A 13,137-nucleotide genomic window follows, 5' to 3' on the forward strand; every position below is an offset into this window, starting at 1 on the left:
AGTGATCCTCATATTGTCCCTCTCCTCTGTCCTCTGCTCTCCAGGGAGCAGCCGATCTACACCACCAGGGCTCATGTCTTCCAAATTGACCCAACCACCAAGAAGAACTGGGTTCCTGCCAGCAAGCAGGCTGTCACAGTCTCCTATTTTTATGACAGCACACGTAACAGCTACCGCATTATCAGTGTGGATGGATCCAAGGTATGTGTGTGCATATCGGAAAGAGATGTTGGGACACATTTAACTGCTTTTAGGAGACTGATTAAGCAGAGAACCGGCACTCAAACTTACAAGTGAGCAGAAGGAATTGTCAAGCATATTAATGTTACATTTGCTGCTCCAACCATTGATTAGAATTAACCTAACATCGGGCCATGTAATATTTCCTGGGCTTCTTTTGTCATTAAGGTTGTCATTGAGTGTAACTGGGCCAAATGTATCACCTATAAAATAATCTGTAACACTTTATTTCCCAGTATTTTGAATTTAATAAGCACAATATACACATTTAAGAAACCTTTTGTATAGTGTTCTGCATTATCATGTTTTGTGAGCACACAGTGACTGTGTAATGTATTAATGTATTCGTTGACAATTAACATGTGGAGGTCCACACGATAATGCCTGACAATAGTGAGGGGACAGAATCTGCAGTGTTTATGTCCTTACATATGTAGCTAGAGCTAATATAAAGCTTCAACAGTCTTGATTAATCAGACCAAATCTTTTTAGATAAGATCCTTTCAGATTCCTTGTTTTACTCTTCATTTACAATGAAAGGCTAGTAACAAAAAGAGGGATTTTTGTTTTAAAAAGCCTGTAACTTTGGAAGCTATCCACTTAGATTCAGAAGGCAGATAACAACTACAAACCCCTTTTATTTAATGTCTATATACCTCTTACATGTGCTGAATATGGACATCAGTGTACACAATATTAAAACATTTATTACGTCATCACAAATGACATGAAACTGTTCAATAAGAATGTAACAACATATTTTATAAAGTATGTTTTTTACATGTTTTGCGGAATCATCTGTGAGAAATAAGGAAATAATACTAAAAAATGAAAGCCAAAATTCCCTTCATAACTTTTCAGAAGGTGATGTCTTTTAACTAACATGTTCTCAGACTAAGCCAATATGCATCATTACATAATGTGGGATTATATTGCAACTTGCACACAAATGTACACATTTATATTTATGCTAACATACTGTACCTCACAGAAATTGGTAGCTATTGAGATATGGGCTTATGCAAAGCTTACAATTGGGTTAATGCAATTAACACAATACAGTTCTGTTCACTGTGTCAATACGTCAGCACAGGAAAGTAACGGTCTGCATGTAGTTTCATATATTTGCTGAACAACAGCAAATATCTCTAACAAATTAACAAAAGCTGCATACTTGTTGAGTTGCAATTAAACACAATTATCTGTAATTTACTTTCATCAACAAACAGCTGACAATAGTCATATTCAACTTCAAGGGCTGTGGAGCTCTTAATAGTGGTCCCACTGAGTCAGCTTTTCTTCTTTCCAGTCAAAGTCACCTGCAGTTTAGTGCTTTTCCTTTTAATTATTATTCACCCATGTGGCTGAAATTGCACTATATTTTGACATTCTCAGTGGCTTAAAAAAAAAGCAGATTTTTCCCAAATAATTTTGATTTCTCATCACGAGTGCATGATATGGAAATTTATGATAAAACGCCATGTGAGTGTGCCTATACCACATATTCACACCCTCTTCCTCCACTACCAGAAACAGTAGTTTGTGTTTCCATGGCAATCAGAGTATTTTCTCTATGTGAAGACTGGAGAAGAGGGAGAACAGTGGTATCCCTCTGCTGACTCCTCCAGTCACCTTTTGCTTAATCTTAAATCACACAGATTACCTGCACAGCCACTTTAGAGACTAAATGGGTTGCATGTTGATGGTGATAAATAATGTGCTCTCAAACATTCAAGCATAACTGTATAACATTATATAAACAGGCGTTCTATTATTTGACCTGTCTTAGTTGATTGGCCCGTCAAAATAATAGAAATCCCTGTTAGTAGTATGTCGAGTTTGCATAGCAATAATTTTCCGATATTAAGGAAAGCACTTGTTTGTGACAAATAGTGTGAGAGTGTTTATGTGTGTATGTGCGAGAGAGTGAGTGAGTGTGTGTGTGTGTGTGTGTGTATATTTGAAAATCCAGTAAGTTGTAGTAGTTTGCCCTTTGACTGTCAAATATAAAGAGCTTCTACAATTGTAAGAAAAATCCATGTTTAAAGGGAATTAAAATGCATTATTCCTCTGTTTCAGTAAAACATTAAGTCAAGCTCTGTTAGCTTCAAAGCAGCTCTCTTCCCACAGCTAGAAACCAGAGAGGCAAGACTCTAATCTGTTATGTCATCAAACAGCACTTATGGAGCTACAGCACCGACAATAACTGATAATAGATTACTGAAGATAGACCAAGTTTACTTCCATGTTTTATCTTTTTGCAAATCATTCCTTAAAAAAATAAGTAAGTAGAGTTTTATTCTGCAAAAAACAGATTGGAAATCTACTTTATTCAGATGAATCTTCATTATTGTATATCCTCAAGGCCAGGAGTCCTCTGTGTGCTTTCCCACTGCTGTGAACATGCCTGTGTCCTGCTGTAACCTTGAGTAACAAAGCAGTATGTGTCATAAAATGTCTGCAGGCAACTGCTGTTTTTGAGGTATGAGTATAAAAGCTTGTGAAATCTTATCTGTATTGAAATAGCGATGATTCCTACTGATTTCTATTTTAGCCCTTTTTCAGGTTAACTTAGGTAAGTCAAAGTGATATCTGGATGAGCAAAGTAACCAGGAGTGAGGACATGTTGAGTCAAATCAAATTCATGTTAAATAAAGTTTCTAGTTTGTACGCTTGCTGTGAGGGAGACAGGTCAGTCTGGAAGAATAGTCTGTGCTGCTGTACACACTAGCTATGACAGACCGTCATATATTATATTCGTCCATCTACGATGGCCGGGCAACTCGCTGATGATGATACGGCAAGTAGAGGAGCATGTCAGCACTTTTGACTTGCGCTCATCCTGAATTGTGCACAAAGACAGCAATGTGGTTGTGATTATTATAACAACTCAGTAAAGAGTTTTCCTGCTGTACTTTATGAATAATTCCAAGACTGTTGGCTTTACATCTCAAACATGTTTGTTCTTGGTACTTCAATTGGAACCAAAATTAATTCACATTTACCATTTTAATAATGTATAGTCTGTTGTTGAGCTAAAATACATGTTTCTATCGAGTATAAAAACATACTTAATTCCTCTAAGCGAATTTGTTTTTGTCTGGTAGGTTTGAAGTTCAGTTTTTGCTCAGTTTAATGTACTGTACATACCTACATCAAAATATCCATCCTGTCTCCAAATATAACTGTGGCTGCACCCTAGGTACACCATGTCCTTTTTCTGCTTGCATGTCACTAAAGTGGGAATGAGTCTAAGGACATGTAGCCTTTAAAAACAATCTGGCACAACAAATAATTAAAAAAACAAATGTAATCTGAAGCATGATCTGCATTCATTAACTTCTTCCTATGAAACTGCTGCTATTCATTAGCCGAATGTCAAGCGTTGAGGCTGGAAGGCAGAAGCATAAGCCTCAGAAGCTCAATTTCCTGTATGCTGCATTGCTTTATTTATTATGGCAGAAGTTGAAAATTCTGTCAGTCTCGTGGAATTATAGTTTTACGAAGAGATTAGTAAAGGTCTCAGGAGATGCAGAAAAGGACTAACAAGTGACCATAGATGGCAGATAATTTGTATAGTGTGTAAGTGTATTAGGCTTCCAGCTGGGACACCGACTTGGTAGATCTTCACTTTAAGATTTTGATGTTGACTCCAACTGACCTCCCGCCTTCAGAAAGCAAACCTGCGTCACTGCCAGTAGGGAACAGTGTGTTTTTACTCAATATATGGCGAGATGAAATGCATCAGGTTATTAAAGCAGTTGGCAGGCATAGAAAATATATTTAACATTTCTTCATCCACATCACACCTCTGTCTGATGAGCAATCGCAATATAGCATTTTGCTGTCTGTTTGAGAGGACACGGTAACCATCTAATCTCTTTTTGGCTGCATTTCATTTATAACATTACTGCTAGTTCCTCTAGTTTATCACTATGATTATTCTTATTTTGATATGTATGTTCAGAATTTAGGCTTTTTGCTATACATACAACTGGATCCCACTGAAGTCTGCAATTGATGAAAAGTATTGGGTCAAAGTATCATAACTGATGTTTTTTTTTTTTTTTTTAGACAATATGATTATTTGTTTGTCTTTAAAAGCTACCACTGAAGAAGCTGTACTTTTTTCAGCTGTAGCAAAATCTTCAGGAATTTGGTGCTTGCTGAGCAATCCCTCCCATATACTCATCGTGTATATCCTTCTTACTTACTGACTCTGCAGAGTGTACAAAATCTGCAGACACATAATTAGCTGCAGAAAGATTTCGCCTAAAACCTCCTGGCTGTTTCTGAGTTTCTAACTGACCTTCAGGCCCTTGGCCAGCCGGGCCTCTCTCTGTGCCTCCTGTGCCACTTGATCCACAGCCTAGTTCACCACCCGCACAGCTGCCAGAGTCACTCTGCTCTCCCTCCCACTGTCACACCCTCCCACTCTCACTCATTTGCTCAGTCGCACACTCATACTTGCCACCACACAGTCCTAGAACACACAAAGATGAAGACAATCTGGGTGAAGGACTGAACTCAAGCTAGATTGGGTACTTTATTGTATAGTGAGCTGTTATGATGAGAGAGTGATGATAAAGTTTTCCAGAGCAAAACATTTCAGAGTTTCAGAGTGTGGGCGTCCCAGTGCATAATTAGACAATTATGTCAAATGGGTGCTAATAAGAAACAATGTAAATTGTAGGTTGAACAAAACTCATTACCAGAAACAATGTTCTGTGTAGACGGATTAAAACCGAGAAATGCCACCGGTGAGGTTGCTAAAAAAGTGACAGTTTAAAATTTTAGTGTCGAGTGGTCATAGCAACGAGACACAAGGTGGTCGTGCTGCATCTGTCTCTCACAGACAGAAGCAGATGTCACAGCAGATAGGTGCGTCTAGATGTGCTATGCCAGCAGTGTAGCAAATTAGTGTGGATGACTACAAGAATGTGTCTGCAGGCAGTTTTATCAACTGAGAATCAGTAAGTTCATCTGGGAAAAGTCTGATCCGTCCAAAATTTATACTGCAGCATGAAAATGACCCCAAACATATAGCCAGAGCAAATAAGAGCTTTCTTATTTGACAAGAACAAGGAGTTCCACCGCACATGGTGTGTCCCCCACCAGAGGCCTGATCTCAACCTCTTTGAGTCAGTTTGGGATTATGTGAAGTGAAAGTGAAGACGGCCTAAATCCACATGATGTTTTAATCAATCTACCAGCAAAGTACCTTGAAACATTTTGTACTGCTCTTCAAACTCCAAGGGGTGGTCACAGTTCATTTATAAAGTTATTTTATATAAAATTAAAGATAATATACACAATATGACAATAATATAAAATGATGGCAACATAGTCAGAGGAAATATTTGAAAAGATGCGCATCACACTTCATTAAAGGCCAAAGCGAAAAAACGTCAATAAGTTTATAATGTGTTTTGTTGATACATTAAAAAGGCTCTACCATGATCTGTGTTTTCAAATGAAATCAATGTACTTTCATTTTTACAGTATAGTTCTTGACAGGTTCTAGTGTTTAGAGGATGGGTAACATTCATTTGCCATCTGTTGACTTAAGAAATATATTTTTCACTTTTCGCTTTATCTCGTAGCATCGCCCCAGTTTCTCCACAATGATAATTAAAGTTTCATTTCATGTTAACACTTTTCTTTGAGCCAGCGTGATGAGTCGTGTTAAATATTCATTTAGCTGCTTGAGGAGATGGTTGATTGTTGTTTGGGCTTTGCCCAGGTCCCTCTTAAGGGGAAATTAGGTCACCTTTGCTTTGATGAAACCTCAAAGAATGATGGCTTTAAAATTTATCTTGGTTAAAAAAAAAAAAAACCCTCCATAATTCATTGATGCTGGAATGCAGCCTGAATCAGAGATTGCATCTAGAAACTTTACAGTAAATAATGCTGATATGGGTCTTTTTCATTTATTGCATTCACAGTGATGTCTCCCTATGGGAGCCAGTAGCATTGCACTGAATGGGACATGGATGTCTCAAAAGGGGTATTGATTGCATGCTAATGTGTACATTCTGTTAGCTTTGTCTCTGCTTGTTGGCTCTCTGTGTCCAGTATGATGCAGTGTAAAGTCTTCTAACACCTCAGTGACTAAAAAGATGGAGAGAGAGACAGTGGGAGCATAGAAAAGGACACAAGTCTGTCAGCAATTTGTATTCTTGAATCCTGTGTTCACAGCCATGTTGCTATGAAACAAGGGCTACGCTGTGATTAAACTGTCTCCTATTCTTTCTTAATTGTTGGTAATTTGCTTGTGCTGCTTTTTAAGTTCTTTTATATCATGGTAGCGAGATTGGTTCTGTGTAGATGCACAGTAGTTAAAGCTGCTGGTGTGTTCATGTATTTCTAGCTGTTCATATAGGACTAGATGTTTTTATAGCAAGGCCGTAAATGCACAAATCAGTGCCACCTGGTCCGACAGAAATAGTGTTTTAAGAATCTTCTGGTTTCTACTGTCACTGCCACATGCTCTAGTTACAATTTTAGATCAGCTGAATATGTTCTTCAGCAAATATGGAGACTGTGACTGCTCAGAGGTTAATGGACCCATTAAGCCCAAACGTGGTTTGCACAGCTATGCGTGATTTTGGGGGATTTGTGTGTGTGTGTGTGTGTGTGTGTGTGTGTGTGTGTGTGTGTGTGTGTGTGTGTGTGGTGTGTTCTTTTTTAATTCACAAAATTGTTGAGATACTGTTAGTGTGTCAGTGTTTATCATCCAGCCTTGTGCTTCATAAATTTAAAAATTTTAACTTAATATCTTTACTTTTAGAGTAGAAAAATTGTGCTTCGTTCTATTTGAAGGATAGAAGATGAGCACTCTTTGAACAAGTCATTATTTCTATAAACATTTGTGATGTACGACATTGTAGAGTATTTAATTTTGTATTGTAGAGAGAGCTCAAGCATGCATATAAATCTGTTTTTATTTTTTTTTAAGTGGGTCATCATAAGAAAATGCCACTTGTAATCACAATGCTCAGTGTGTTCTTAGTGAAAGATATGAGCAGTGTATTACAGATTTGCTCTAGTATGAATCGAGCTACAATAGGGCATTGTCCTTTGCAAAATCAATAGGACCATTCTTTATGTGAATGCAGCTGCTGGAGCTTCTTCTGTAAAATGTCTTGACCCATAGTTGTCAAAAGATAGCAGACACAGACCTGAAATCTATGCTGAATATCTAAACATCTGCATTGTCCTCATCTCCAAGACTGCTCAGAAATTAACAATAACTTGTTTTATCCTAACAGGTCATCATCAACAGTACCATCACACCCAACATGACATTTACCAAAACATCACAAAAGTTTGGCCAGTGGGCAGACAGCAGGGCCAACACTGTGTTCGGACTGGGCTTTGCTTCAGAGCAGCAACTGACCAAGGTGCACCATCACATACATAGTCACAGTTCTTTCATAAAGCTTCGAGACAGTTGGTTTGTGTATTTGTGTGACACAATTTGTTATTAACTGAGCAGATGGGGAATTAAAGCAATCAGAAATGGATTTAAGGGTATAGCAGTCTTAAATCCTCACTATTACTATTGAGCCAATTATTTTCATGATCTCTAAGAATGATTTCAGATGAGCCATTCTGCATATGAAATTTGAGCTTGTTTTGGCACTAATCATCACAGCTCTTTCATATCGCTCTCATTTTCAGTTTGCTGAGAAGTTCCAAGAGGTTAAAGAAGCAGCCAAGCTAGCAAGGGACAAATCTCAAGAGAAGGCTGAGACGTTGAGTAATCACTCACAGGTAAATTACATTTACATTTACATTTACATTACATTTACATTTACATTTACATTTAGTCATTTAGCAGACGCTTTTATCCAAAGCGACTTACAAGTGAGGAACAAGGCAAGCAAACAAAATCTAAGTCAAGAAGAAACAACATCAAAGCAAAGTGCTATCAAAAAAGTGTTACTGTTTCAAGAGATGTTAGAAAGAAAGGGTAGAATTTTTTTTTTTTTTTTTTTTTTTTAAGTGCAAAGGAAGATGCACTTAAAAAATTAGATCTCTCTGCTGCCTTAAATCCTAATTCTGTACACCGTTTGTTGTCCAGTCCTTTTGCTGTGGTTTCTGTGGTCCTACAGTAAAGTGCCAGCACCGTGGCAAAAATGAGCTTGTGAGCACGTGTTTTCGTTTAATTCACCTTCCTTTCAAAACGCCGGATACAGATCTGTTTTGAAAAAGCTTCTGTAACAACAGTATTCAAATAGTTTAGATACTTGAAGTATATGAGCACGGTTCTGTGAATCCTGTGTTGGATATTATTATAACATAATACTTTATTATACATTAGACCATGTTACATTAATAATAAATTCATCTGTATTGTCGACATAACAGAAATTCTGTTGTTTATTGTGAAATCCTGAAGTAGTTATTACCTCATAGGCTTCATTAAACAGTAAAGAGGAGGAAGCCAGTGAGAACAGTAAACGTTTCTGAGTTCTACACAAATGATATAAAAATTAGTTATTCTGTCAGTAAGTAAACAGCATTGATCAGTCACCACTCGGTTGCCAGGTCTGCTCTCTGCCAGCACTGACTCCAGATGGCAGGAATCAGATTCTGCCCTGAGATGCACAGTGCTGCTGGGCCACATGACATGATAAATACTGGCCACAATTTTAATCTTACACCTCTGCTGTCATAGCTGACATGTCTACAGTGTTTACAGAGCTTCACCAAAATATGTCCAAGGCCTTTTTACACAGTCAGAATCCATCAAATCTTTAGAAAGCTGCAGGTAAGCCTCACTCAAAACTTGTCCAGAGTCATAAGTCTCCCTCTGTCCCCTAGCAGGAGTCTGGACGTGAGACACCCTCAACCAATCAGGCGTCCAGCATTAACGGGACAGATGATGAGAAAATCTCTCATGTCAGTCCAGAGGCTGCTATTCTGAAGAGTGAGAATGAACGCCTCAAAAGTGAAGTAGAACAGAGGTAAGTTGGACTTTTTTTAATGAATGCAACACAAGAACCTCTTCAGTGTGATGTGTGGGTGATGATGTAAGATTTCAAGATGTCTAGATTTAAAAAGATGGCCCCGTAATGTATCTGTCCTATACACAAGTTATATTGCAGCATTTGAGGTTAGTCATGATCTGCATGACTAACATCATAATTTTGTTTTTCTGTCATACAAATGCTCTGATATTGACTGTGACAACCCTTAATGTGCATCATAATCTCCCCAGTCAAACACAGCTCTTGTCAGGGGGCATATACTTTTAACTCTTAAACACACTGCAGCTCCTGGTCACCTTCACTTTTTTTGTTTTAGTTGTCTCTACACTAAACTCAAAGGCTTTCTTTCTTCTTTTTCACTGCTGCTGGGATGATATCATATGACTCAAAGGGCACACAAATCAACTGATCAAATTTATTTGCTGCTGTGCCCCACCATTTGTTAATTTGATTAATAATTCTGATGCTGAGTGCATGAATCAGTAATTCCATGAAACACCAGGTATAGTCTCAAATGGGATTAAATGACACATGACATTAGAGTCAAATAAAACTACATTGAGTAAATTAAACAACTAGATTTATTCTGGGTAGCAACAGCAAAAACACTGATGGGATAAAAGGTCCTGAGGTAAAAAACAGAGACCAATTAGCAAATCTGGACTGGGAATACTTAAGACCTCACACACAAGACGAAAATAATTAAATGAACATCTGCGTTACTGATGTTATGGAGAACACTTTACTTTACAGACCCAGTGTTTTTTCTGTAAAGGAATTAAGATATAGTATAAATGTATGTTCATCAATAGGTTCCTGGATAGTACAATTAGATTTTGTAGAGTATTTTTTTAGTACACTCTATAAAATACACTCTACTTGTCTACAGGAAAGGACACAATGATTGAAGAATGTAGATATTTCCAAAAACATGATTAATGAATAAATATTCACTTCACATTTGGGAAGACGTCATCAAGGTTTTACCTGAAATGAACGACTGGAATAATAACATGACTCTGTAAATCATAATTAGTCCGTAATTGTTGGCCCTTTTTCATGCCTTCATGACGCTTTGGGAATTTACTTAGCAGAAAAACAGCTGAGTGCTGCAGAATGCAAGTCAGTCCACATTTGACAGTTCAAGCCAGTCATGATGCACTGATGTATGCTAAATATACTAAATATACATTACTACCTCTGCAGCCTTATCGATAAGATAGAAACAAACACTGCATAGTATGAAAAGAGAACAAATAGTATGTTGGTACCTGTAGGGCTATTATTCACCAGACAGCCTTCTCACTTATTTCTTTTATGTGGTCTAAATATCTCTTGACAGTGTGATGTACATTACAGCTAATTAAATAGTTATGACTGAAGAATTTTATAGCATTATGTGTCACGTCAGTGGGCACAAGCCTGAGGCATTTCAGCATTAACCTGTCTAAATGTTCTTTCCATTAAAAACTCTTTCTGTCTCTCCTGTCTGGCAGCAACACCAATGCCAAGAAGTGGGAAACCGAGCTGCAGACTTTAAGAGAAAATAATGCCAGGCTGGTGGATGCACTGCAGGAGTCTTCAGCCAATGTAGAGAGCTGGAAGAAACAACTTAGTGCCTGCAAGGAAGAGAGTGACAAGCTTAAGGAAAAGGTAATACAGTCATGAACCCCTATGGGAAAGTTAAATAATGCACACAGTCCCATCAAACCTGCTGGCAGAAAAGGTAACAGGTTAGAAACACTGTCACCTCTTCTGTGAAGGAAACAAAAACTTCTTCTCAAACTGTCACAAAATCCCCTTTTTGGCACCACTTAGGGTTAATCTATTATTTCACATCTGCTCTGCGACTGAATCCTTCAACAAATGATAAATGAAATGATAAATCTCACAACACGTTTCTCCCCTTTGAGAAAGCAGGGTACTGTATGTTTTATTAGCTTCTGTCTTCCCTGCACCAGACTCTGGTCTCTAAGTCCAATATAAATAGAATCATTTTAGTTTCATAATCAGTGTGGGCTGTTACTGCAGCTGGGCTGGTGTTGCAATGATGCATTTATTTTTTAACACACTGCAAGTTTGTTTTTTCTTTTAATTCTTAGTGTCAAAATCACTTAAAACCACTTTAAAAATAAACTAGTGTATATAAATATATACTCACACTGTAATATAGAGTATATCCAGAATTCCACATGTACACATTAACACATGTATGATGGATATTAGGGGATTTATGATCTAACAAGATGTTGTCAGGTTGATCACTTATTTACCATAAATACTTTTTTATTCTGTATTTAGATCGCAGAACTAGAAGCCCAGTGTAATGAAGCCAATCAGGAAAAGCAGAGAAACTCCCAACTGTCTGTACGAGTGAAGGAGCTGGAGACGGAGCTACAGGATAAAGAGCAGGTGAGACTTCACATTCGTCTTGAGCCCTGTGTGGACACAGTCTTTAGACCTGTTCTGCCTCCAGACAAATGACTAGGACTGACTTCTGTCCATCTCACTCTGAGTTCTGTAATAACAGGGACTCTTCATCAGTGTCATGGAGTGAATACCTGGCTCATTTTAACTCATTTTAGATGTTTAAATTCTCAGTTTCATGCCCATATTGGAGAAATCAAATCCAGCTTTACACTCACATTAAAATGTGTATTGTGGTTGCAGCTAAATTCTTTGTCATCATTTTCACTGTCCATCATTTATTTTAATTGCTAGTAACATGTCTGTCCTGAAGCCCAAGGTGACATCACCATCAAAGCTTCATCCAATTATTTGATTCAATCTGATTGAATTTGTTTCATTTTAATGCTGCTTATTATATTGTTTTAAAATGATGCTATGCTGCCTAAAGACCCATTTATATTCCCTGGGGTAAACAGTATGTCTGGGATATTCTGGTTTACCACCTAAGTATTCATAGAACATATAACCTTTCCTTTGAGAGCAGTATATCCTCACAATAAAAGTAAATTAGTTCAAAGACTTGGAGCTCATTTTGAAAGATTAATCACCTCCTTTTAAGGCTAGTGTTTCCACAGCCCTGTGCGTCAGGCAGAGGCTCCGAACATTGACCGAGAAGGAAGTCTCATTGTTTGTAGAGCACTGAGACAGCAGACAGTCCACAGAGGCTCATCTGCCAAGTGACTCACCCCCTTCTAGAAATGCACACGTTCAGCTCCTCCAATTAAAAACGTGCTTATGCATTATTGAGCATTGACCCCGGTGTTTGCCAGCCATTAACTAATAGAACAAAGCTGCTGCAGGTGACTACGAAGACTGTGCCCATTATTATTTGGGGTGGAAGCACTTGAAGCAATAATGGATGCAGTGAAAACTGTACATGGTTTGGCTGAGAGCAGCAGAGGATGAGATTTACTGAAAAATATTAAACGCTTGAAACACATTCATAGCATTTAGGTGATTTCCATTTAAGGAATTATGATTTAAGGGGAGTTCCTTTAAAGCATTTAAATATTTTTGTTTTAGTTTTAAATAATAATTTAAATAATTAATTATATTTTAGGCAAACCTAATTAATCTTCTCACGTATTTCCTAAAATGTTGAGCTGGTACATTACGATTTGTACAGTTTGACTTCAATAAACTATAGTTTACTTAAGAAACATTATAGAAAAAAATAACAATATGGTTTATTGCTTTTTGGTTCACTGGTTTCTGAATTTATTTTCCCCAGGAGCTGGAAAACCTGAGAAAACAGGCAGAGATAATCCCTCAGCTCATGGCAGAGTGTGAAACCATCACCACAAAACTGCAGGTACGTTCAAAGCACACAGAAAACCCCACATTTCGCTTAGGTGTGATTTACAGCAGAGTATAAAAGCCTGGCAGAGAGCTCAGCTGTATAGACCTTGAGTTTACAGCACACATGAGGCCA

General features: G+C 37.7%; 1 protein-coding gene across 3 annotated transcripts in view; it reads left to right on the forward strand.

Annotated features, from left to right (window-relative positions):
- The window catches only part of homer2 (homer scaffold protein 2), a 28,229-nt gene that overhangs the window by 11,691 nt on the left and 3,401 nt on the right, over positions 1 to 13,137 (forward strand). For 2 of the 3 annotated variants that reach the window (XM_026378359.1, XM_026378357.1), the window contains exons 2-8: positions 45 to 201; positions 7,512 to 7,643; positions 7,924 to 8,016; positions 9,070 to 9,212; positions 10,733 to 10,889; positions 11,538 to 11,648; positions 12,937 to 13,017. In XM_026378359.1, the coding sequence (XP_026234144.1) occupies positions 45 to 201; positions 7,512 to 7,643; positions 7,924 to 8,016; positions 9,070 to 9,212; positions 10,733 to 10,889; positions 11,538 to 11,648; positions 12,937 to 13,017 (874 nt within the window). The remainder of the gene's footprint in view (positions 1 to 44; positions 202 to 7,511; positions 7,644 to 7,923; positions 8,017 to 9,069; positions 9,213 to 10,732; positions 10,890 to 11,537; positions 11,649 to 12,936; positions 13,018 to 13,137) is intronic. The other variant, XM_026378358.1, reaches the window with a different exon arrangement.

This window comes from Anabas testudineus, chromosome 3, assembly GCF_900324465.2.
Source record: "Anabas testudineus chromosome 3, fAnaTes1.2, whole genome shotgun sequence".
Classification (NCBI taxonomy): Eukaryota; Metazoa; Chordata; class Actinopteri; order Anabantiformes; family Anabantidae; genus Anabas; species Anabas testudineus.